This window comes from Xenopus laevis, chromosome 9_10S (genome assembly GCF_017654675.1).
Source record: "Xenopus laevis strain J_2021 chromosome 9_10S, Xenopus_laevis_v10.1, whole genome shotgun sequence".
In the NCBI taxonomy this organism is placed as follows: domain Eukaryota; kingdom Metazoa; phylum Chordata; class Amphibia; order Anura; family Pipidae; genus Xenopus; species Xenopus laevis.
The window spans coordinates 82485564-82513410 of record NC_054388.1 but is presented as its reverse complement, the minus strand read 5'-3'; the positions used below and the strand labels follow the sequence as shown (position 1 = coordinate 82513410).

The 27847-nt window shown below is 39.4% G+C and overlaps 1 protein-coding gene across 5 annotated transcripts; it reads right to left on the bottom strand.

Moving 5' to 3' along the window:
- Window positions 1-898: 898 nt before the first annotated feature.
- Window positions 899-23246, bottom strand: nab1.S (NGFI-A binding protein 1 S homeolog). 5 transcript variants are annotated; one of them, XM_018237094.2, is made up of 8 exons: window positions 22822-23246; window positions 17809-18640; window positions 13096-13229; window positions 11127-11178; window positions 9888-10007; window positions 7089-7245; window positions 5267-5416; window positions 899-3817 (listed from the first exon to the last, which is right to left on the bottom strand). In XM_018237094.2, the coding sequence occupies exons 2-8, from the start codon at window positions 18625-18627 to the stop codon at window positions 3726-3728; spliced, it is 1524 nt and encodes a 507-aa protein (XP_018092583.1). In that variant the 5' UTR covers window positions 18628-18640; window positions 22822-23246; the 3' UTR covers window positions 899-3725.
- Between the last annotated feature and the right edge of the window lie 4601 nt (window positions 23247-27847).

Genomic DNA, 27847 nt, shown 5'->3' with positions numbered 1-27847 from the left:
GAAAGCAAAGTAACAAAAAGTAACAGTAACAATAAGGGGCAGATTTATAAAAATTAGATTTTTTTCAACAATTAAATTTTTTTGCACCCAAACTCCTACATTTGAGTTATATTTTCAAAAATTTTAATGTTAATAAGAGGGGAAAAAAAATTAAAATTCAGATTTTACCCAAAAACTTGATCAATTCAAGCTTTCAGCTTTCGAGATTTTTCGGGACATGAACTTGATCATTAGAGTTTTTTCCCAGTCGTTTTTCGTTCAAGTGTTTGACATTTGGATTTTTCCATGTACACGCAAACATTCGAAAATTCGAGGTAGAAAAACCCTCACACAACTCACAAATTTGATTCTTGATAAATATGCCCCTAAATGTGTAGCATTACATGGCATTTGTATTTTTAGATGGGGTCAGTGACATTATATTACAACTGGAAATGGTCAGAAGAAAAAAGCAAATATTTCAAAAATTGTAAAAAAAAAAAAAAAAAAAAAAGACCAATTGAAAAGGTGCTTAGAGTTATTCATTCTATAACATACTAAAAATTAACTTAAAGGTAAATCACCCCTTTAAACCTGAACGGAGGAAAGCGCAACACAGGGGAGCACACAAACAAACGCCCGTGTGTAAGAGCCCTTAGTAAACACTGTTATTAAGGCAAGCTGTGCATCCCAAAATCTTATTAATGGACCAGAATGGCAGGCCTCATGCCCATACACTGGCTACACAATTATAGACATTGAGGAGTGAGGGGAAATTTGAACTGTGCAGTGACATCTAGGAAGTCCATAAATAAAAGTAAAGTGGGGAATGCAATCTGTGATTGACAGCTGCGATTTTGAAATACATTTATAACAGGTATGGATGTTTCAATTAAAAAAAAAGAATTTGGGTATCATGTTTAATTTAAAATTGACTTTTATTTTACAGATTTTTATGTCTGGGCGACAGGTTCCCTTTAAGGCATGGACAATGGAGTCACTTTCTAAAGAACAGTGAAGCTACTTCCACAGTTTCAGAAGCAGTTATCACTAATAGCTTGGGTGATTTTCAACCGTCATGAACTGCTGACAATCCATGTAACCACTAGATGAACTGCAATGCATTGGGGCAGACTGCCTTCTTGGTTATCTAAGGTGTGCAACAAAGCAAACAGAGTTGTTGGTATAATGCAGATAAGATGTGACCTAGCTGCTAGGTTACAGTTATGTATGCTCTACTAGCCAAGCCAGAATAGAAATATTATACATATATAGATATTTATGCTGTGTTCAAGTGAAATGGATGATAATAATGCCAGCAAAAATGATGCGCCCTTAAGATAATATGGCTAGGAAGCTACCCAAAATAAAACAAAGATTAATTCTACAATCACTCGATATGGGCATCACATTTTATCAAAGTGATTATTGCTACTACAATAGCTAAGGAGGCAAACCCAGCTGCATCACTTTGTTGGTACACCACTACCTTCAGGGCAGTCAATATTCCTGTTTAGCTTCTTTGTTTGTTTTTTTAAGAAATAAACCATGAAAGGTTTCAGGAAAAGGTTTCAGGAAAAGGAAAAGGCAATAGTTGGGCTATTTGGACATTTTTATTCAAAGTACCTAACCATTAATTTTTGTGTGCACAATTCTGGAGATCAGTTTTGCCATACATTCTGTGTTCCTACAAGGAATTGTTTGCGGGAATGTGACCCTTATTGACATAGATGGCAATTTTCATTAAGAAAATAAGTGCTGTCCATCTGCCTCTCACTAACCGTGTAGTACAATAGGTTGGCTTTTGGCTCTAGAGATCACATTAGTTCTATCTGAGCATTTACCTGTGGAAAATTTTGTAGCTTGGAACACAGAATGTATTGAAATCGGTCAATGTGCAGTCACCTTTATACTTGTACAGTGTTTGTAAATCTCTGAACTTACAATAGCAATTTAAAGCATTAGCAAATATGTTTATAACAATCATGGGATCTGTCCATGACATTCAGTTCAATGTTTAACAAATTCTTTCATAGAAAATATACCCCTCTTTTTGATGAGATTGTTCAGTTGAGCTTACGACTAACACTATCTGAACTTCCAGGACATAAATATAAATGTAGTTTGTTTTTACACAAACATACCAGATTCCTCAGACTGAAATGAAACCATGATAACATCTCTCTGTCCCATTCCTCCTTGAGCTTGCACAGTAATGCAAACCCTTGTTCCACTGTGAAGTGATGGATTGTGGGACTTGTAGTCTCTCTGCTTTGCACAGTAGATGGTGCATAGACTCAAAGTCCCAGATTCTATAACTGCAAGGACAAGGTAATTGTGGGTTGCATTACGTTGTGTGTCTAAGGGTTTTTGGAAAATTACTTATGTTTTTCTTTCAATCTTTGGAATGAGGTAGATAATACGTGTATATCTGGAAGCTCAGATAGTGTTCAACGTCGGACTGGGGGGTCTGCCACATCAGGGGCCCCTGCCAGTGGAGGGACTACCCGGGGGGTGTGACTGCACCAGGGCCTGCACCCCCTTGGGCCCGCCGGGAGTTTGCGTGAGCGAATATTTCTCTAAGCACGCATGCCTAGAAAAAAAAAATCCTTCTGCCCTGCCACCCGCAAAAGCACTTATTGTGGGTGGGTGCACCCCATGCATCCCTGGTAGTTACGCCACTGTTTTGAAGAGGATACAATAGTAACACAGACTTAGAGAAAACATAAAAATTCCTTGCAGATAGTGTCCTGGCTGGATTCAGACTTCAGACTCCCAGTGCTGCAAAAACAGCAGTGCTAACCGTCTCCCCACCCTGCTGCCCTACAGTTATGGTCTACCTTTTGATCGATTCAATGTCCCATGTTTATTGGCAACATGTAGTGTGCGGGCATTTCAAAAGTATCCACGCACTGCAAAGGTTGCTAATGTGGGGACTTGTTTATAAACTCTGGGCAAATTTACACCTGGGAAGTTACCACTGGCAAACAAGCAGGTGTTTGATTTCATTGTTCTACTTGCAGTTGCAGTTTTTAAAATCAGTTGTACTGCATTTGTGTTTAACTCAACTATATGCTGGTGTGATTTTCTTCTTATGTAGGTAATTTATAAGTAAACTAAAAGAGCTAATATATATATCACTGCACATTAATACAAGGAGAAAAAGGGCCTTATATTGCTGCATAGGAAAAAATGTAAGACAATTCAGATTGTAGTAATTGAAGTTTTAAATATGTCTTTTGAAGTTTTTAAGCATTACTTGCCTCTTTAAGTCTTTTAATAATAAAATACATATTTTAATTAACGTTATTGCGAGCTAATTATCGTGCCAGACTCTTTTCCTGTAATCCCAAGAATGTGTTTATCCTATGATAAGCAATATAGTTGTCTAAAAACAGACATAAAAAAATTCAAGTAAAATTAACCGTATTCACATATATTAAATGGAATACATGTTCTAACACCTATGTGTTTCATACCTTATACAAACACGTTTTTTATTCTTAAACACTGAAAGCCCACTTGTATTAATTTGTGAGCTTTGCCATTTTTGTAAAAGGCATTAGAGGAATGTGTCCATCATAAAGACTGTATCAGCAGTCCTGTCTCTCTTATTACCAATGGTATCAGTCTATAGGCTTTGGCTTTGTATATGTATTTATGAGGCAACACTGGTAGCAGTTTAAGGCTTGCTTGTGGTGGTGGTGGTGGTATTATTCATTCAAATTAGAAGATTGTCTTTCCAGCTATCTTGTATCTTCTGGTTCCAGCTTGATGACCTTCCTCTCTGTATTGTTTAAGGCTGATTGTGAATAATCTTTTAGGATTCCAACGCTATCTGCATACAGAAAAAAAATTGTTTTAGTTGATATACATATCTATAATTAGTGATATTTTATCTCATATATATTAGAAACAAAAATGTGAGAACAGTTGGCACCTCTTTTTTTAAAGCGGCCATTAATTCTCTCCCTGCAAACAACATAGAAAGTGAGCGAACAGAGTGCTGGAGAGGTACTCTCTCTGAGGAAGTAGCGAGATGCCACCAAAAGCATAAATGCCGTTTTATTGTGCATTTATGCCCTGATATGTTTTAATGGGATGCAACAAAAGTGATAATTTTTAATACTATAGCTTGGACTCTGATGCTCTGTTTCTTGCTATTTGGATGGTAACGTTGAGGGGGGCATGCTAATATGTAGCACAGAGTGTAGCAGTCTGTCAGCGGGTGCTCCCAGTTTTTCTTGGTTTGGCACCCATGGGTTAATACACTCTTCCAACTAGAAGGCAATATGGAAGTAAAAAGAAAATCTCTCCACCTGGGATCCTCCTCTTCCCCACCAGCTCTTTTCCATCGTATTTCCAGGAGGTAGGATGCTTGGGAGCTCTGCTATGCTTCCACTTTATTTAGTTTACATTTTCTCTTAGGGAATTTTTATGGGGCATTCTCCAGCGTTGTCTACTACATTTCTTATCACCACGGTATAAGGAGAATGCTTAGCACTATCACTATATGGAAAGGTTTAGAAGCATGCTTCAGCATTGCTATCCTGCCTCTCCCCCTACTGCACCACCTTATACTGAACAATTTTTCCACCATCAACCCATTATGACATGACTAACACATCTAGGACTCTGCTTCTCTATCATCTCCAACAGCCTATTACACCATACAGTACTTTAGTGCTGTCACAAGTATCCTTGCCATATAACTTTTACATCTTGTGCCTTGTTTCACAACCCCCAAATGGTCATCTTATTTACAGAGCATGCAGTTGCAACACAGCCAATGGCTGGAAGCGCCATAATTCTTAGAGGACACTCCACACTGAGTCCTTTATCATTTTTGGGAGTCATTCCTATAAAGGTGGCCATAGATGCAAAGATCCGCACGTTTGGCGATGTTGCCAAACGAGCGGATCTTTCCCCGATATGCCATTAACAGGCATGGCTATATCGGGGGTAATCTGATGGTTCGGCCGTATGGCCGAACGATCAGATTACGATGTGCCATGAGCTCCGGCGGGATCGGTCGGGTCAAAATCAAACCTGACCGATCGACCAAACGACCGATCTCCGCCGGGCGAAAGATGTCGGCACACGCCACACACGATCCGAAAATCGTACGAATCCTCGATTCGTACGATCCGATCTGTGTGTCTATGGCCACCTTAAGCCATACATCGGATGCACATACACTTTAAGCAGCCACAAGCTTATTTATAATTTATTTGTCAGCATTAACTTCATTCAGTTCTGCAATACAATTCTGCATTCTTACACTCACCTGAATATTGGGCATTGGTCTCAGAACTGGAATAATGTCCACTAAGTTCATTGCACAGCTGCTTCCCTAAATGCTGTTCTACATCCGACATATGTTGCTGCAGCTGTTGACTGTGATGGTTTGATGTTCGAAGGTTCAGTGGCTGTTCAACTAGAATTGAGAGTTAAATGCCACTATTCAAGAAAAACACTCCTTTAAAGATTCTTTAAAGGAAAACTATACCCCCAAAATGAATACTTAAAGGAAAACTATACCCCCAAAATGAATACTTAAGCAACAGATAGTTTATATCAAATTGAATGACATATTAAAGAATCTTACCAAACTGGAATATACATTTACATAAATATTGGCCTTTTACATCTCTTGCCTTGAACCACCATTTCGTGACTCTATCTGTGCTGCCTCAGAGATCACCTGACCAGAAATACTACAACACTAACTGTAACAGGAAGAAGTGAGGAAGCAAAAGGCACAACTCTGTCTGTTAATTGGCTCATGTGACCTTACATGTGGTTTGTATGTGTGCACAGTGAATCTTACGATCTCAGGAGGCGGCCCTTATTTTTTAAAATGGCAATTTTCTATTTATGATTACCCAATGGCACATACTACTAAAAAAGTATATTATTATGATAATGGTTCATTTACATGAAGCAGGGTTTTACACATGAGCTGTTTTACTCAGTATCTTTTAATAGAGACCTACATTGTTTGGGGGGTATAGTTTTCCTTTAAGCAAAAGATAGTTTATATCAAATTGAATGACATATTAAAGAATCTTACCAAACTGGAATATATATTTACATAAATATTGCCCTTTTACATCTCTTGCCTTGAACCACCATTTCGTGACTCTATCTATGCTGCCTCAGAGATCACCTGACCAGAAATACTACAACACTAACTGTAACAGGAAGAAGTGAGGAAGCAAAAGGCAGAACTCTGTCTGTTAATTGGCTCATGTGACCTTACATGTGGTTTGTATGTGTGCACAGTGAATCGTACGATCTCAGGGGGCGGCCCTTATTTTTTAAAATGGCAATTTTCTATTTATGATTACCCAATGGCACATACTACTAAAAAAGTATATTATTATGATAATGGTTCATTTACATGAAGCAGGGTTTTACACATGAACTGTTTTACTCAGTATCTTTTAATAGAGACCTACATTGTTTGGGGGATATAGTTTTCCTTTAAAAAAACAGTATTTTAGGCATCATCTTCATCGAAATGTAAGTGCCTGTTTTGTTAAACAATATCTGTATTAAAGCACTGAAATGTTTGCATTCAAATAATCAACTGGCAGTTCCAATAAAAACAGCAAACTGCTTTATGGTACCTCTATATAAAGCTACATAAAGGTATGGGATTTCTTATCAGGAAATTTAATTTCCTGAAGCTCTGAATAAAGTTATATATACTGTGGGGGTTCCAAAATGTTATGTTGATTATAATCACTGTTATCAATTACCTGAGACCCCAGGTCAGTGATCCAGTTCACTGAAAACTGCACTGGCCTGGCCTTGTAAAAGCACCACACTACCATAATCTTCTTCATTCTGGCAGGGGCGCTGGGCAGCAGCCCCCAAGTTATCAGGGGAGGTCATTAAACCAGAAATTCACCTCTTTTAGTGCAGAGAGCACAATTGCACTCACAGACTGTAGCAAATAAACCCAACTTCATTTTAAAAACTATGTAATGATGAAAATGAATTCTTAGTAATGTTTGTGTAAAAAAACAAATGAGATTATAAAAGGACAGGAAAGTATGTGATAACTGTATTCTTTAAAGTCTATTAATTTTTTTAAAACTTACCTTGACTCTCTGAGCTATCGGAAGCAATGGTGTTTGGACTACTGTCTTCTGAGTTTTTCAGGTAATATCCAGTAGAATGACACCTCTCGGGCAGTCTGTCATACTCTGAGTTGCGTAATAGATCCATCTGCTTTGACAAAATTTTTTCAAGTTTAGCCTACAAAACAGGGCATGGAAATCAATGAAAAATAAAATAAAAACTATATCATATATTGCAATTTTGGCTGGTGGAGTAAATAAATGGTGACTTGGCCTACATACCAGATTCATATTTATGACATGTTATTTTGGTAACTAATGCCATGTGGGGGATACAATGCTGTAGAATGCATGATTTGTGGTGATTTCATATATTTATCCAAGCTGTCATATGTGGCAAAGCTTTGCACCTTTACAGTTTGTCCTACTAATAAGGTTACCTATTTTGGATTCGAGAGAATATGTACAGTACTTTCCAATATGGTGTTCTGGGGTAAACATATTTGTGGATTAAGCACACATATAGTGCAGTTAAGGTGTTGATTTTGGAGTAGCTGAAGTGACCTCCATAACAATTTGTATGAGCTATTTTGATTTTGGCCACTCTACATTCCAGATACTTTGGTAATCCTATGCATACTAGGCATCAAACTGTGCAATGGATCCCTGGCATTCATAGTTATTGTGTTTTATTTTGGTACCTAATGATATTTGGGAAATGCAGTGCTGCAAAATAAAAGCTTTGCAGTTATTTTCCTTTTCATAAAATTATTCTAAAAACTGCTAGAAGAGTAGAAAAAGACATATTTACCATTAGATTCATTATTAGAATGTAAAATTAAAAAACTAAAATATGGTTTTCTGTGATGATCCTACTGTTGTTTTTTTAGGCATTAAAATTTAAAGTATGATGATTTTTTTGAAGTGGTGCTTTGAATATTTGGTAGTACAATGCTGGGAATTTTTGCTCTATGCAAGACAGAAATCTCCATAAAACTATACATAGTTGGTATTGGTGCATTGCATGATAGGATACTTTTCAAATCAATTGCATTTTCTTGCTGGTTTTCTAATGTATTCCTCTATAATGAAAAATATTAAATTAGTTTATTTTCAGTATTTAGAGCCTGTATATTAGTTACAGAAGTGGCATTACACAAAACTGCAGATTTTAAAAGCTATGGTTGTCCTGTTTTTGGAAAGTACTTGTTCTCCCAATCTAAAATGGGTAAATATGTCTGTCTATTTCAAACTACCAAAACAGCTTACATTTTACAGCATTGTATCGCTCACATGTCATTACGTACCAAGATAAAACATCCTTATTATGAATTACAGGTCTACCAAACAGTTTGATGGCCAGTATGCATAGGATTAGTGTGTGTGACATGTATAGACTCCAAAATTAAAATGACACATACAAATTTTCATGACTACCACTAGCACCTGCAAAATAAGCCGTAGTAACCCTGAACACAACACGCACACATTCTGACAATTCCATATTGGTTAAGTATGTTTCTATTTCAAAATACCAAATTTCAGAGGAAATTTGGAAATTTCCGAATATCCCCTCAAACTCCAAGTAGCTACAATAAAAAGCATTGTAAATATGAATACCAGGGGTCCACTGAACACTTTGATATCCAGCTGTGGCAAAAAGTGTCATTTTATGTGGAGTAAAAAAAAACACAGAAAACCATATATATTTTAAAATTACATATTTTTCTCAATAAAAAATTAGTAAATTATGTCCAACTACTCCACACTATCAAACTGCAAAGCTAAGCTAAACAAGCAAACAGCAGTTTGTGTGAAATATCTGAAAATTGTTTTAATGCTTTTATTCTCCAGCATCATATGCTCTGCATATGCATGGATAAACCATCCTTAAAATGAATGAATTAGGCTTCTAAATGAATTGCCTTCACCTTGCCTGGCAGAACAGGCACCAACAGCACGTAGGGTTACCACCTGTTAATTTTTTAACCAGACTGGTTTTCAGTATGTTCAGACTAAAACTGCCTGTCTGGGTTTTAGCATTTGAATCAGCATTCAGAGTTCCAAACTCTAATATATCAGTGTCCAGCTTTCAATGTCCACATTTAGAAAAGAGAAAAACACTAATATCAGTAAGTGGTTAAGAACCTCTGCATTTTTTGGAACTAGTAAGAGCTTACAGGTTAGACTTTGTTATATGTATGCAATATGGTGCCCATCTGAGCCTTTTCACCATATCTCATTTGATTAACGGTCCTTTGTTCCCAACTATGTTGTGAAAGGGGAAGTTAAGAAAATTGAGGAGCCAGGAAGTAAAAGACCATTTATATTTAATATTGTGTTGATGCAGGAAAGCAACTAAGCTGCTCAGAGCTCTTGTTTTAGCCGCTGTGGACAGGGCCATATCAGGTAGCTGTCTACCTGAACCACTACCTTTGTTTTGCTGCCTCTGTTATTGTGGCCTTTTTATTATATTTATGATGACGCGCATATCATTGTGGGTTCTGTGTGTCCTATCAATTCTGGAAAGTTTCCCTTATAAAAGGATTCAAATCTGTAAATATTTCTGGGATACCTATCTGAGATTTTTTGTTTCCAGAACTCAGAAGATTCACGTACACAAATATGCTCAAGAGTATTGTTTGGAACCTTGAATAGCCAGTCTTTCTTTAAAAAAAAACAAAAAGACACCAGAAACACAACAACAATTTCAAGAATTCAATTTCCAATGATTCCAGTGCATTGAAGCTGTGACAGTTCCTAGGGTCTCTATACTATATCTGGTAGATATTGCTTGCACACTCGATACGGTCAACCAACCTGTAAACTGTGTGCTGCTGTTTCTTCTCCCTTAGCTTTTGCAACAGTCATCTGCTCCTTTAAAGATTCCATTTGCTGGTGAAGTGCGATTAGTGTTTCCTGATAGTCATAGAAGTTTTCCTGTGGCAAAAAATGAAAGGTTAATTATATTTTACATATAATCTACAGTAATATTTCAAGAAAAGGAACAGACTATTGCTGATGTATTTCTGAAAGTTTAACAAAGGTAATCAAAAAACATATATTAACCATATACCACATGTAAACATATGTAACCTTAAAACTGAAACTCCCAGCTGGAACTCTGCAAAGTAACCTATTTAACTAGAGGTTGTCTGCAAAAAAGTTTAAAAACCTATGGAACCCTTAGCTTGAATCACCAGCAATAATTATCACCCAGCTTCTAGCTCTGTACTTCCCTCTCCTTTTGTCACCCCATCCCTATTACCTATCAATAAATAAAGAGTTGCCTATTAAACATTGTAATACAGGTAAGGGACCTGTTATCCAGAATGCTCCGGACCTGGGGTTTTCCAGATAACAGATCTTTCTGTAATTTGGATCTTCATACCTTAAGTCTACTAGAAAATCATGTAAACACTAAATAAACCCAAAAAAAGATTAATTATCTCTTGGTTTGGATCAAGTACAAGCTACTGTTTTATTATTACAGAGAAAAAGGAAATCATTTTTAAAAATTTGGATTATTTGATTATAAAGGAGTCTATGGGAGGCAGCCTTTCTGTAATTCTGAGCTTAATGGATAATGGGTTTCTGGATAACAGATCCCATACCTGTACAAGGATGCAACATATGCAGACTTATTTACCTGGAGAAAGTCAGGCACTTACATTTATCACGTGGTACTGTTCTGACTGGCAAATAGAAGTAGCCTGCAGTACACAGTACTTTAGCTAATGCACCAGAAGGCTGCCTATCCCCCAAATGTAATAAATGACACTATGTTTGCCCAGGAGCAGTGACTCACAGAAACCAATCAGCAGGTATTGATTGTATTTAGAAAGTTTCTTATTTCAGTATGCCGAAGCTTATATTAAATTTTCATTTTCCCTTTTAATATTAATACATTGTGCAGATTTTTGTTGGAGAAGTTGTTAGCAATAGTGAGCATGGTTTCCAGTCATTTTCTATATAGATACAGGTCAGAATGCTTTGTGAACTATTTGCATTGAATTAATGTCTATTCACATTCTACTAAATGAGTAACTGTCACAGTACCTCTGTTTTGATCCTTTTCGGGGACAGTTCTTCTTGGTCTTCACATTTAGACCTAGGATTTAAAGAAATATCCAAGTTATTCGATACTATATTACATCATATTAAACACACATGAATTACATTTTAAAATATTAGAGTTATAATCTAAAACATTATAACATTTTCTTGCTGAATTTTACCTGGGAACGCTGGAAAAAAAACTTTGCTGACAAGATTATTAACACGTATTTATAAAGCGCCAAAATATTTCACAGTGTTGTACAATAAATGGTTGGAAACTATAAATGTACTGTACATACAAAGCAACCAATAACTGATATAAGAGGTAAAGTCTATGGTAATACAAGCTACAAGAAAAGTTAAGAAATTGTTCCTGCTGCTTTTTTGTCATTAAAGGTGACCACATATACCAAGATTTATCAATTTCACATATACCAACATTTATCAGTCATCCTCCCTTTTTGGCCCTTAAGCGTGTGCTTATCATCTAGGATCTTTCAGCATGTCTTATACTCAGTTAATTTACTGCCTCTGTATTTACTTAGGTGTTAGATTCAGCCTAATTACTTAACCTCTTTTGTAGTTCAGTTCAGAGTCAACAGGGGTGCTAATTTCTTGTTGTCCTGGGCGACATGTGTCTAAGGTGCCTCTCCCTTCTTCACCAACATGATCTTCTGTACCAGCACTAACCATATACTGGGTAGAGGTTGTTTTCCTATGGGGGATCCACAGAAATCTATAACCATATATTACTGTTGTTGTCAAAATAAAATCTGCTGATGTACAACAGGTGCTGAAAACCCAAGTACCTGCACATCTCTGTTATGGTTCAAGCAGAAGTCTACAAATATGACATGAATTCCGTGATGCTCACACTTTTTGACATCTGATATTGGGTCCACTTTTATATAATGAGGGGAGGGAATTTAGATTTTCTCAAATGACACAAAACTTTGCAGACCAATTTATTCCATCCAGGATGTGGCAGCATTGCAGCAGAATTCTGACAAATTGGCAATCTGGATGACTAAATGGCAGATGAGATTCATTGTTGCTAAATTTAAGATTATGCGCCTGGGATGTAAAAATATTCAAGAGTAACTAAAGGTGGCCATACACAGAGATACCCGCTCGTTTGGCGATGTCGCCAAACGAGTGGATCTCTCTCCGATATGCCCATATTGAGGTGGGCAATATCGGGCTGATCCGATCGTAGGCCCTAGGGCCCAAGATTGGATCCTAACAAACAGGAATGGGCGGTCGGATCGCAGGACCGCATCAACGAACAGATGCAGCTGCGATCCCATCCGATCGAGATCTGGCTGACTTTCGGGCCAGATCTCGATCAGGGAAGCCCGTCGGAGGGCCCCATACACGGGCCAATAAACTGCCGACTCGGTCTGTCGGCAGATTTTATCGGCCCGTGTATGGCCACCTTTAGCCAGTAAGGTGTATGGAAGGTCTCAGTTATGAAGACTGGCCAGGTTGGGGCTGTAGAAGAGTTACTTAGGTATACATACAATAACTATGTATAAATACATAATGGGACTATATAAAGCTACTTTCTTTACCGGCATGTCCTTCCAGCAAACACAAGGGCATCCATTCAGATTTGAATATTTGGAAATTAGATTATATTTGTGAAGTTATACAATTTACTCCTTAAAGGAGAAGGAAAGATTAAAACTAATTACATCAGAAAGGTCCACCTAAATATACCAGTAAACCCTCAAAGTAATGCTGCTCTTAGTCCTCTGTAAAAAGAAACACCGCATTTCTTTCCTTCTATTGTGCCTTCTGCCAGTCCCAGGTGCACCTTAGACCCAATGCAAATAAAAAAAGTTTCGGAAGAATTGAAAAATGCTAGATGGGCCCAGATCACACTGGACCCCTTGGCTATAGCCTTTACATTAATCCACCCTGCTCTGTAAGCAATCATCTGCAATGTAACCTGCAATTTATAACTCACTTGGTGGTTCTGTAAGTGTATTTATATGTGACTTCTCGGGATATCTGTCGTGCAAGTGTAAACAACTCATCTCTTCTGGTAAGCAGAGCAATATCCTTCATGCAAAGTTGAGCAGCAGCTTCATTCACGGTGAGCTACAAAATATACAAAAGATAACACAGGCTTTATATATTCATAGACTGCAGATGCCTTATATGAACATGCAACTAAAAAACTAGCTAGAATTTACTATAATGAATGGCTAACTCTGCATTTGTGACTCATTTGTGTGCTTATTTCTGAAAAAATCCAAATGTAAAAAAAACTTTTTTGGCACATGCGCAGTACGAGGCATTTACCGGTAAGGATTTTCTGCGCATGCGCGGAAAGTCACGCAGTTTCAGAAAAAAAGATCGGAAACTTTGTGACTTTCGGGCGCATGCGCAGTTGGAGGCATTTGCTTGTACGGAGCTAATGTGCATGCCCCCGAAAGTCACAAAGTTTCCAATCTTTTTTTTCTCCGTGACTTTGTGATGGCGCCCATGAACTCCGCAGCAGAGGACCTGGAAGGAGGGGTAAGTAACAAGTTAAGGTGGCCATAGACGCAAAGATCCGCTCGTTTGGCGACATCGCAAAACGAGCGGATCTTTCCCCGATATGCCATTAACGAGCATGGCTATATCGGGGGTAATCTGATTGTCAAAATCAAACCTGACCGATCAACCAAACGACCGATCTCCGCCGGACGAAAGCTGTCGGCACACTCCACACACGATCCGAAAAATGTACGAATCCTTGAATCGTATGATAGGATCTGTGTGTCTATGGCCAGCTTTAGGGGCATTTGCCGGGGGGGAGGGGGCCTACACAGGGGAGGAGGGTTTCTTCCCCGTACAGGTTGACTTCTCCTTTAAACACAAATTTGTGATTTTATAAACTCAAATTAAAACTCTTATTTAAAAAATGGCTTGAATTTTGCCTAGGAGAACTCCCATTGACTTCTACAGCTTTAAGATGTGACTGCACACAGGCTGATTGGATTAAAATCAATGGAGCAGGGGCACGGAGCAGTTTACCTCGCCACCTCAGATCAGGCAAACAAAAAAAAAAGCTACAGTTAGTCAGTCAGAGCATTAAAAAGGAGGAAACCCAGAATCTGGTGATGTCCAAGACTTCAGGCTGTCATTGCCAGCAAAGGGTTTTTCAACCAAGTATTAGAAATGAACATTTTATTTTCAGTTTTTTAATTTGTCTAATTACTTTTGACTAATTATAATATAATATTATAATATTTGCAAGACAGCACTTTATCAACATAGTAGATGCCAAGTGAGTCTGCCTAGTGTACAGCTTTTTATCCACAAAATTCCCAAAATCCTTTACAATTAAGGAGGCCTCAAAACTCATCATTAGGTATTATGGACAGGATCGTTGGATAATCTGCTAATTTTTGTTTCACATTTAAATTCTGTGGTCCCCACACTGCATTTTACTATGGTACAAGATTTGGTAACAGTTCAACCAAACCATTCAAAAGGAGGGTACTCCGGATTTATATAAGAAAGAAACAGAATGCAATAATTTATTGCACTTTACCAGTTTTCATTCCCCATCACTTAAAAATAATTTGCCCAAATCACAATTTATGTGAGTGAGACGTATAGTCAAAGAGCAACAAAGAGAATGTGAGAGATTAAATTAAATGCAACAGAGGTTTGCTGTTAGAGGATACCCGAAAGACCTAACAACTACAGGTATAGGATCCGTTATCCAGAAACCCGATATCCAGAAAGCTCCAAATTACGGAATGGCCTTCTCTCATTGACTCCATTATAATCAAATAATTGACAATTTTTAAAATTGATTTCCTTTTTCTCTGTAGTAATGAAACAACACCTTGTACATGATCTCAACTAAGACATAATTAATCCTTATTGGAAGCAAAGCCAGCCTATTGGGTTTATTTAATGTTTAAAATATGTTTTAGTAGACTTAAGGTTTGGAGATCCTAATTACAGAAAGACCCCTTATCCGGAAAACCCCAGGTCCTGAGCATTCTGGATAACAGGTCCTATACCTGTATAAGAAACGAGGTAGAAAATATCCCTCAAGAAGAGCTAATAGTACAAAGGGAAAAAAAAAAAAGTAGTCCTCAAGACTGGCATTTGTCAGTAAATATACTACTGCAAGCAACAATGTAAAGAGAATTATTAATAAACATTGTCACATCTTACAAACTTTTGCATCACATGTATAGGCATTTTCTGAACCCCCGCTAATGACATACAAAAGAGGGAAACATTTTCGGGACACCCTTATAAAAGCAGATGTGGGGACTCCAACAAAACTAGTACAAAGATTCTTGGGGACACCCAAAATGGGTACATACCCCTGTTTGAACTGCGCCAGCTGCAATAACATTACTAAGGGTTCCCGAATTACACACCCACAGACAGGACGAAAGATCAATATAAAAAAATTTTTTTATATGTAATTCAACCTTTGTATTTTATTTAATCAAATGTCCTTGTGGCTTAGCATATGTGGGAGAAACTACACAAAAGGCCATGGACCGCATTAAGCAACATAAATCGAATATTCGCTGTGGTTATGTACATCTTCCAATTCCAGCACGCTTTGCAGAAGCTAGACATACAGTGAGTCAGATAAGCTCTGTAGAACATAATGTTATCTGTTATCCATTAGTTAACCTGTGCCATATAGCCTTTTTTCAATTTCCGCCATTGCTACCCAGCAGCTTGTTTATATGAACTATAGAAGTCTTTCTGAAGCAAACACACCAGTTTCACCACTGCAGGGCAACAGTACATGATATTTTCATTACTTTAAAACACTTTCATTTTTTGGTGTTATTGTTTCTTTAAGCCTAGCAGCCCTCAGAGCCGCATCTCGGCTCTGAAGTGGAGTATTTTGAGTAGAAATGGCCTTGGGGGTGCTCCCGTGGGGGTGGTTTGGGAGGTGCACGGTGGGCTCTCTCCACTATGAACAACGGAGAGAATGTATCAGCTCCCAATACTTCCTGTAGCCATATGCTAATAAAGGTCTCTGTGTGTTGGCCTTCCACTCTCTCTCATGATAGGAACATTGCTCCTCCATACCCTGGTCTTCAGTTTCAACCACTAGCGCTTGGATTTACCGTTTCACTGTGGGCATCGCATTGTGCAGGGTGAGATGGACTGTGTCTTCAAGGGCCAAACCCAGGTTTTCACTGCAGTAGTGTGGTACATCGATAGTTATATTATTACAATTTGGTCTATTAAAAAGGAAACCTTCATTAATTGGTTCCTCAGTTGTGTAAAAAGGTGAATATTAACAGTTCCAAACCTCTGTATTTCTCAACTCTCATGAACCAATTTACCGTATATACTCGAGTATAAGCCAAGTTTTTCAGCCCCCAAAATATGCTGAAAAACTCTACCTCGGCTTATACTCGGGTCAAGCGCAAAAACGGTCGCCAAGAATAGTCGCCGGCGTCCAAGAATATTCGCCGACGTCCAAGAATGGTCGCCGGCATCCCAAAACGAGACGCCAGCACCTCCAATGGGAGCAGTAACCCTCAATTTTTTGATTGAAACTTACCAGAAGCTGCTGCATTTCTCACCCTAGGCTTATACACGAGTCAATAAGCTTTCCCAGTTTTTGGAGGTAAAATTAGGTACCTCGGCTTATACTCGGGACGGCCTATACTCGAGTATATACGGTACCTTTCTCTGATACTAATGGTCCTACCCCTTTTTGCTTCATTTTATCATTTACATATTTTAAAAAATAATTTTGGATTCATTTTGCTTCTTATTGCAATGCTTTTTTCATACTTTATTTTAGCCTGCTTTCTTGCATGCTTTATTGGCCTCTCTGTAACTAATAAAAGTCTTAGATATCCTGGCTAACTTGAAAGTGTTAAATGAGCGTTTCTTTGTAACCAACCTCAGCGATAACATCAGCAGAGAATCAGCCCTCTCCACTGTGCACCCAGAGCCACTGCATCTGGCCCAGGCATACAGATCCAAAATGCATACTTGCGTGTTTGGCCTACACCTGGGCCAACTCTGGGTGCAGTCACAGGAGAAAGCTGAGGTCAGCGGAGGGGCTGATTCTCAGCCTGTGTTTATCTGTATGCAGAGCATCAGCCCCATGTGGCATTACCCTTATGTCTGATCTGCCTTTGTTGTTTGATATTAGAACTGATAATATGATGACACATTTAGTGGTCTACCATAAAATACACCAGCTGAAGAAAAAAGTCATGCACCATCACTAAAAGTAGGCATGTATAGGCCCAATTACAGTACTGCCAATACACACACTTATGGAGCGAAAAAAGAGGAAAAGAGTCGATCTGCTGCCTAGCATTCCCTGAGTGTATGCACATAGGATTAGCCGACAAATAGACATAGATATGGAGTTTGGCAAGAACATTACATTTATATACAGTAGAGATACCACCCCAAAATCTGGTCTGTTCATGCGCTAATGGGCTAAAGGAGAGACAGCACACATATGCGGGAGGTGGAAAGCAGCGGATTGGCTTTTGCTGGCATGTAGAAAACAAAAAAATAACCTCTCTGTCATAAGTCTAAGATTTTGATGACAATCTTCTTATGGAAGAGATGTGGAATAAGAAAACAAATGCAAATATACAATCAAGCAATAACATTTAAAATGTATAAAATAAATATTCCAAGGAAGATTTTAGTTTTGGCATGTAGCTACCTCATGAAGTGTCAGGTGTTTCCCATCCTTTCTTTTAGAGTCAAATCTGCCATAGATTGCACTGTACTTGCGAATTTCCTCTTCCCTGTGGGGTTCTTCATCTCCCATCTCAAAAATGTGCCCAATCATCTTTGACAGCTTTTTGTTTGTCTTCAGCATTTCTCTGACCTCATTTATATCACTTTTAGGTAAGGAAGGAAACATCCGTTCCACACATTCAGAAACTGAGAGAGCAGCTGAAGCGTCCAAGGTTTCAGTTGTATCTCTAGGGGATGCAGGAGAGCCAAGATCAGCTGGGGACAAACTGTGTTCACTCTCTGTAGTATGGTGACTTTGCCAGTGTCTTCCTTCGCTGTTGTTCTGAAGAGGAGAATTTCCTACTCCATCTGATTTACCTGGACCCAAACTTTGTACACAAGTTGTAGCTGCACATTTTGGGATCTTTAGGTGTGGCTCTCTTGCATTGCTGTTCCTTTCATAACTACTGGAGTTTAAACCTAGTATAGAAGGGGAAGATTCAGGTAGCTTGTAAATTGGAATGCTGCTAACTGGCAGCGATGTGAGAGGTTGATTAAAAATTCCTGGGTTTGTGACCCAGTCTCTAAGTGCCTTCTGTAGTCTTCTAACATGGAGTGGTTTACTGGCCATTCCAACCAGAGCCATAATCTCAAGAAATTCTTCTTCCCCTGCTTCACAGAGCTGCTGAACATCGTCTCCTCCCTGCTGGATAAAGGCATCAAAGTAAGACAGGAGGTTAGCACGCTGTAGTATTCTGTACAGCTGAAGCTCACCGACGGTTCTTGGCAGAGAGGATGCCATGACAAATCAGCAGCTGGAATCAGAAAATAATAAAAACTCTTAGCATTGAGAAAACAATGGTCTTGTACTATATTATGAAAAGCATTACAAATTATCAAAGACTGTAGGTGGATTAATATGCATCTGGAGAACATAGGGGGTCATTTTCTATTCCCCAAGGAGCAAGTGCTGGAGCGCTAAAGAGCACAAAACACTTGTGCCCTGGGAGAAATCTGCTCCTTGAGTATAATTTTTCAAATACACAAGTTTGGGGTTGGGAAAGGGACCTACATGGCACCCCTTGTGGCACGCCTTTTGGACAAAGTACTGCTAATGCCGGTAGCACTTTATTCAAGGCATAGTCTGCATCAATCAGTGCAGAGGCCTGCAAAGAGCAAAAAATAAAATGGTACTTTCGACATGTAAAATGATGGTTTAAAATGTGTCTCAAAATGCTTCTCTTCCTAAATTTTCATACATCACTATATAAATACCATAATTATCCTTTTGCAATTAACAATTTATGCAGTTGTAATCCAAGGCATTAATTCACTAAAGACAAATAGGACTTTAAATGACTCCATTCCATCCAGCCAAAGTGGGTCATATATGGAATCATCCAGTAAAGACAGTGCTTGTGGTTTTTTCACAGCCTGCACCAAGATACAATAAATGCTGGCACTGTGGCCAGTCTGTACTGAGCTCAATAGCAAATCTTAAGGTATAATGGCCACATATAGTGTGTTAACCCCATTGCAACATAACATACTGGCCACAGTGGCATCCATTACATTTGGAACTGGACAATTAAAGGGAAAAAATGCAGGTATAAAATAGGGATTTTGGTGCTATCCTACCAATGTGCCAAACTGTCATATATTGTTTAAACTTGGCCACATGGATGGTCAGACAGCACTTTAGCAGGTGTTAGCAGGTGACTGGACAGTTGTTTTTTGTATTTTGCCACTGTGGTAAAGTCACCAGGTACAGTATATCCCACCCACTCTAGATGTCTCTCTCAGTGCCACACCTACATCTAGGTTTGCCACATGATGGTTGACCCCAATGTTATTAATAGGGGAAAAAGCTAAATATATAGGAAGGCCGGTATTTGTTTCCAGAAAAGTTGGCAACCCTACCTACAGCTGATATCACTAGAGGGGACAGGTGGGTATAGAGGAGGATTAAACGTTGGATTCAAGTATGTGTGGCTGCAGGTTTGGGTGGAGGGAGCTGGGAAATTCCAACCCAAGCATCAGTCATTGTACGGCGTTCTGTAGGTTCAATTTATCTTGCTGGCTAAGTTATGTTCCATTTCCCTAAGCTATGAAAATTAAGGGAAAGGAAAGTAGAATACAGTGGGGAGTGCCTACATGAACCCACCCAAAACGAATCCCTTGGACTTCAGCAGCCTAGGCTACAATATCTGTGACTATGAGCACGGTGCTGGCATCTTGTGGCACATTCAATAGGTACTTTGCAGCTGCTCAGCGCATGAGCCATACAGCAAAATCAGAAATCGTACTTATCTACAACCTATTTTCCACTGTTGTAAAACAGCAGAGGGCTATGAAGTGCTCTGAAATGGATATCATCCGATACATGGCTTGCATTGGATAGGTCATGTATATTAATATATATATATATATATATATATATATATATATATATATATATATATATATATATATATATATATATATTTATATTCTTTCCAAACAAGCACCCTATAAAAGCAAAACATTCCTCCAATCGACCTAAAGCTCTTGGGCTACAAAAATTTAGTTATATTTCCCTGTCCTCCCAAGCAACACAGAGGTGTAGGTAGGGTTGCCACCTTTCCTGATGGCTAAACCCGAACAGGGGGGGTGGGGCAGTGATGTAATAACAGGCATGATGACATCAGAGGTGGGCACAATGATGTTGGTGGAGTTATGACACCAGGGCAAGGCTATTGCATCACTTAGATGCAACTGGTTTGATTTATATCCAGTTTTTGCAATGTTTTAAAGTGTTGATGCCCAAAGTTTAAAACCACACAGGTGGCAACCCTATCTCTAGCTATATTTTGCTTGATGAGTAACCCTAATCCTTTAATTAGAGGCATGAGTTTGATTATACAGAAACCAGTTATCCAGAAAGATCTGAAATACAGAAATGCTAATTTATAAAAAAAAAAATTGTATTTTTTTTTGTATCTGTCATAATAAGAAATGAACTACACTTGAGAGTAAGAGGTATATTTGTATTTAAATGATTTTCATGTATTGGCCAGATTATTGTTCGGGTTTCATAAGGTTGAAAACCGAACAGAAAGTTGAGCCCGAACAGGCCTTACAAAAACCGATCCCAAACGATCCTCCAAATGACTTGATAGTCAGACTCTTCAACAGGTTAGTGGAGTAGCCATCTCCACAGCGGTAACATGAAGGAAACAGGCGAGACTTCAAAATGTGAATAATGTCGTTTTTATTGACGCGCTACATGTTTCCGACACCTAAGGTCCTTCCTCTGGTGCAAGTTGCCTTACCTTAGGGGTCTGAAACATGTAGTGCATCAATAAAAACTACATTATTCACATTTTGAAGACTCCAGTTTCCTTCAAGCTTCACCTTACAAAACCGAACAGGTGGCAACCCTAGGTGTAGGACACACTGGCTACAGAGCAGGAATCTCTGAATAAACTCAACATGTGCATTTCATACATAATTCAAATAAGCCTATTGTTCCCTATTGTTCAGTAAATATTGTATGGCGACACACCCACTGGCACACTAGCGTTACTGGCAATCACCTGGCGAACGTTGTGCTAGTCTTGGCACTTCTTCTGTAGCCAAACACACTAACAGCAACACATTTCCTTATTATTACACACACCTTTCCTTATTACACACCCCTTTCCTTATTATTATACACCCCTATCCTTATTACACACACATTTCCTTATTATTACACACATTTCCTTATTACACACACCTTTCATTATTATTACACCCATTTCCATATTACACACACCCATTTCCTTATTACACACACACACATTTCCTTATTACACACACATTTCCTTATTATAACACACACGTTTCCTTATTATTACACACACTTCCTTATTATTACACACACACACTTCCTTATTATTACACACACACACTTCCTTATTATTACACACACACACTTCCTTATTATTACACACACACACTTCCTTATTATTACACACACACACTTCCTTATTATTACACACACACACTTCCTTATTATTACACACACGTTTCCTTATTATTACACACACACACACACTTCCTTATTATTACACACACACACACTTCCTTATTATTACACACACACACTTCCTTATTATTACACACACACACTTCCTTATTATTACACACACACACACACACTTCCATATTATTACACCCATTTCCTTATTACACACCTTTCCTTATTACACACACCCATTTCCTTATTATTACACCCATTTCCATATTACACACACACACACCTTTCCTTATTATTACACACAAATTTCCTAATAATTACACACACACCCATTTCCTTATTACACACACCTTTCCTTATTACTACACACATCTATCCTTATTATTACACACACACACCTTTCCTTCTTATTACACACAGATTTCCTTATTATTACACACACCTTTCCTTATTACACACACACACACCTTTCCTTATTATTACACACACCTTTCCTTATTATTACACACACCTTTCCTTATTATCACACACAGATTTCCTTATTATTACACACACCTTTCCTTATTACTACACACACCTATCCTTATTATTACACACACACACCTTTCCTTCTTATTACACACAGATTTCCTTATTATTACACACACCTTTCCTTATTATTACACACACCTTTCCTTATTATTACACACACCTTTCCTTATTATTACACACACCTTTCCTTATTATTACACACACCTTTCCTTCTTATTACACACACCTTTCCTTCTTATTACACACACCTTTCCTTCTTATTACACACACCTTTCCTTCTTATTACACACACCTTTCCTTATTATTACACACACATTTCCTTATTATTACACACACATTTACACACACGTCCATATTCCTGCGTCTGTCGAAACTTTTTTCGTTGCAATTTAACAGTAGCGCGGAACTTATTCATCGTATCGACAAGGACACACACACAGCAATATATTATACCTTAACTTTTACCGGCAGCAGCAGCGATTTGTTTCAGCTATAATGGCAGCCTTCCTTCCAACACATATTCCTGCTCCATTCAGACGGAACCTGCCTCGTCTCGATAATAAGACGATACTTACCGCGCAGCCCCAGTTTCTGGCAAAATCCCTATACGGGGGACGCTTGTACTTTCTTTGGCAGGAAATGCGGGGGAGGCCGTGCAGTCACCCCACAGACACCCCCTCTATGTGACTGGGATATTCCGCTCTTGTGAACTGCTCCGTTTTCTCGGTCTCTCTGTCTGCCTCCCACACGAGCCCCGTGACGCAGATCCTGGCGTGGGAGGCGGCCGGGGCGTGGGTGGCTGCTGCTTGCCTGCTGACTGGAATACCAAATATCACTTCTTCTCACACTAAGCGAAAAGTAACAAACTGTCACAGAGGAGGAGAGAAAGGGAACAATTAAACTATAACGTGAAGAAAAAAACAATTCCCCCGGGAAGTCTCTCTCTTTAAAGGAGACATGTTGTGTAAAAAACAAGAATGTATCAGTGCATTATACTCATTTAGATATAGAAGAATTGTGCTTAAAGAAGTAGTGTTTCAGGATGATTCATTGAATATTTCTGCAAAAACCCTAATAATCCCTGTAGGACAGGAACCAATCAGCAGCTAGCAGGACCTGATAGGGAACTGAAGCCTGTCTGTGCTTGTGTGACTGCAGGGCTGTGATTGGCTGTCCCCCTCCTACTGGCAGGGACCATTAGGACACGCCCACCCCTCATTTGAAACACAGACAGGAACCAGAGAACAACTATAGGCAGCTCCAATATAGGGGCTATTTTTAAAGATAATAATAATTTTTAGCACCATGTAAAAGCAACACCATATATTACTTATATTACCTACAAAATTAGGGGGTTTTCATTTATCCTGCATGTCTCCTTTAAGAACTCTCTACCTATTTTGGTTGGAAAGTAATTTAATTGCAATTATACCGCAACATATTTGTGCATTTTACTTAATGACCAGTCAGTCACTGTCGATAACACTGATCTGCTTGCTCCATCCTTCCTTGTGTGGGGTTCAACTCTAGCAGTTATTTCTATAGAGAGTGCTGTTTGCCAGTTGTATGAGCAGGAGGGATGAAGGAGATGATACAGCTGGGAGTAGGGTTGCCACCTTTTCCAAAATGTTTTACCGGCCTGGTGGGGAGCGGGAACAAAAAGGGGTGGACGTGATGTCATAGTGGGCGGTGCCATGTAATAAAAGGGGCGTGGCCATGACACTGACATTTCAAGACGGGGACAAAGTCACAAAAGCTAAGTTTTTACAGGGGAATGGGGGCGGGCCGAGGGGTCTTTTTAAGGGTATTACATTGCCGGTAAATCTGTAATACCGGCCCCGGCAGGTGTTTTACCGGCTAGGCCGGTAAAATACCGGCCGGGTGGCAACACTAGCTGGGAGGTTCTCTTTGTCAGAGCTGGAGCTGCTGCTGGTGTCAAATCTCATGGGGCTAAACCAGGAAGGAGGCTGGTGATGGAGCAGGGAGCAGGGAGAAGAATTCTGAGGGGTCTGGGGCCTCGGCAGATGGAGGAGGCCTGACTTGATTCTGGACTGAGCAAGGAGTAGACTGACACAGGGAATGGAGGAGGCCTGACTGCTGATGGTGAACTAAACAGGGAGTAGACTGACACAGGAGGCCTGACTATTGATGCTGGACTGAGCATGGAATAGACTAACACAGGGGATGGAGGAGGCCTGACTGTTGATGCTGGACTAAACAGAGAGTATACTGACACATGGGATGGAGGAGGTCTGACTGATGATGCTGGACTGAGCAAGAAGTAGACTGACACAGGGGATGGAGGAGGCCTGACTGCTGATGCTGGACTGAGCAGGGAGTAGAATGACACAGGGGATGGAGGAGGCCTGACTGCTGATGCTGTACTAAACAGTGAGTAGACTGACACAGGGGATTGGGGAGGCCTGACTGCTGATGCTGGACTGAGCAGGGAGTAGAATGACACAGGGGCATGGAGGAGGTGTGCCACAAGGCATGGAGGAGGCCTGACTGCTGATGCTGTACTAAACAGTGAGTAGACTGACACAGGGGATGGAGGAGGCCTGACTGCTGATGCTGTACTAAACAGTGAGTAGACTGACACAGGGGATGGAGGAGGCCTGACTGCTGATGCTGGACTGAGCAGGGAGTAGAATGACACAGGGGCATGGAGGAGGTGTGCCACAAGGCATTGCAAAATGCCAGCAGAATGGACCAGTGATCGGAGGGAGGGCACTCTACAAAAGTGACAAGCGAATGGCACTTGTACAAACATGGTTAAATCTGGAAAGCTAAATATAATATAGTGTTGTAAGTTTCCGACATCTAGTACCACCTCTATTCAATAAACAGCAAGTTCTGTCTTTATTCATTGTTGGTAAGTTTGCTTACTTAACAAATGCTGCCAATGTGACTGCAGGAAATAAAAAACTGACTATTTCACTTGTACCAGCCTTGTAACAATACATAAGGAAGAAGCAAAATATAATGTCATACAGTCTTTCGTTCAAAAAACTAATTCACCATCAAAATGGGGGCTACTTAGAGGATATACTGTATGTAGAAATGAGGTTAATAAAGCAGATCAGCCTATTCCCAGTGCTTTTACTAGATCAATATTCAATCTATAGGACAGCAAAGCAAACTATTCAAATTGAAAATCCAAGAGGCTTCTAATACATCTAAGACTAGGTTTAGGTTAGGAGATATGTGTTCCAAACTAAGCAACACTGTGCTCTGGGGGTTTCTGTTTTGCTATTTCAGCATTCTTTATAATGTCTGGGGTAACTATGGTAACTATGGTTAGCCATATTGGTCCTGGTATTGGAAGTAGGTTCCCCTATCCTTTTCCCATTTGCTGGCATTTAAACCCCATAAAATTTAAACATATACACATGCATAGTGAGTGCAGCAGAGCTCACAGACGCCATCTTCTTCTCTTCGGTAATGTTCGTGTCTGTTTTCTCCCCTTTGGTAATTTCCGTCTCTTTCGGCACATGCATAGTTGTCGCCAGGGCCGCCAACAGATCCCGCCCATGCTACAGCACAGTTAAAGGACCACACAGACACCAGCACTAAAAAAGGTAACCCCCCCTACACACACAAGTTATAAAAAGCTATTGGTGACCAGGGCCCCCCTTACAAGTTAAAAAAAAAATTGGGACCCCAAAGAATATTTAAAAAAAACATTGGCACCAGGGCCCCCCTAACAAGTTTAAAAAAATTGGGCCCCAAAGAATATTTTTTTAAAAAACATTGGTGCCAGGGTCCCCCTTACAAGTTAAAAAAATGGGGCCCCAAAGAATATATTTTAAAAAAACATTGGTGCCAGGGCCCCCCCTTACAAGCATGCGCCAATATGCCACTCCCTTCACGAAGATTATAGAAGAGAAAAAGATGGCGCCCTTGAGCTCCGCTGTACTCACTCTGCATGTGCGGTCACTATTTCTAGAGGGGACAGAATTCAGCGGTAAGACTGTGCAGGGGGGAGGCAGGGAGGGGGCCAGTGGGGACTTATCACCATGGTGGGTTTAGTTCTCCTTTAATTGCCTGTAATTACCATAGGTACCATACAAAATAAAAGTAAGTCTAGGAAAATCAGAAAGTGTGGCCTGGCTACAGCTAAAGATGAACCCAAGGGTCTGTTCCATTAGTACTCAGACTCTTGTTCACAATTATTTTGCTTAAAGGGATCCTGTCATCAGAAAACATGTTTTTTCAAAACACATCAGTTAATAGTGCTACTCCAGCAGGATTCTGCAGTGAAATCCATTTCTCAAAAGAGCAAACAGATTTTTTTATATTCAATTTTGAAATCTGACATGGGGCTAGACATTTTGTCAATTTCCCAGCTGCCCCTGGTCATGTGACTTGTGCCTGCACTTTAGGAGAGAAATGCTTTCTGGCAGGCTGCTGTTTTTCCTTCTCAATGTAACTGAATGTGTCTCAGTGAGACATGGGTTTTTACTATTGAGTGCTGTTCTTAGATCTACCAGGCAGCTGTTATCTTGTGTTAGGGAGCTGCTATCTGGTTACCTTCCCATTGTTCTTTTGTTTGGCTGCTGGGGGGGAAAGGGAGGGGGTGATATCACTCCAACTTGCAGTACAGCAGTAAAGAGTGATTGAAGTTTATCAGAGCACAAGTCACATGACTTGGGGCAGCTTGGAAATTGACAATATGTCTAGCCCCATGTCAGATTTCAAAATTGAATATAAAAAAATCTGTTTGCTCTTTTGAGAAATGGATTTCAGTGCAGAATTCTGCTGGAGTAGCACTATTAACTCCCTTTAAACATTTAAGAACCATGTCCTTTCTCAGCCACTGAGAAATTGTTTGAGCTGAGCCACGAGCACCTTTACAGCATTGGCCCTGTAATTCAGACTCCTAAAAGGGGTCGTTCACCTTCACACACTTTTCCCAGTTCAGTTGGTTTCAGATCACCAGAAATAAAGACTTTTTCCAACTACCGTTTTTATAATATTTAACTATAAAGTTTATTATTTCACCTTGTACAGCAGCTTGGGGGGGGGGTTGCAGACTCTTTAACCGTTCTAAATTGATACATTTCGTTGATACATCTTGTCCGCGCTGAGCAGAATTCCTTAGTGTCATTAAAGGCAGCTGTTAGAATTGATACAATAGTTGCTAATATTCTACAGATACTGCTGATAAATGTATCAACTCATGTAGCCACTAAATGTATCCAATTGTAACAGTTCAGATGCTCCTGGATTACTGAGCTGCCAGACTGAAACACTAGAGATAGGAACATTAAAGGAGAACTCCACAAAAAATTAACTTTAGCTAAGTAAACATCATTTCAAGCAACTTTGCAATATACATCAATTACAAAATATGCAGATTTTTCATGATTTTTAATGGTTTGGACAATTCCCTAAGCCTAGCTCCCTGCCTTCCTGCCGATCTGTCTGACTACTTTGCTGAGCTGGCTGACTATGGTTGCTTTCTATCAATATCCATCTGTCCTCAGCC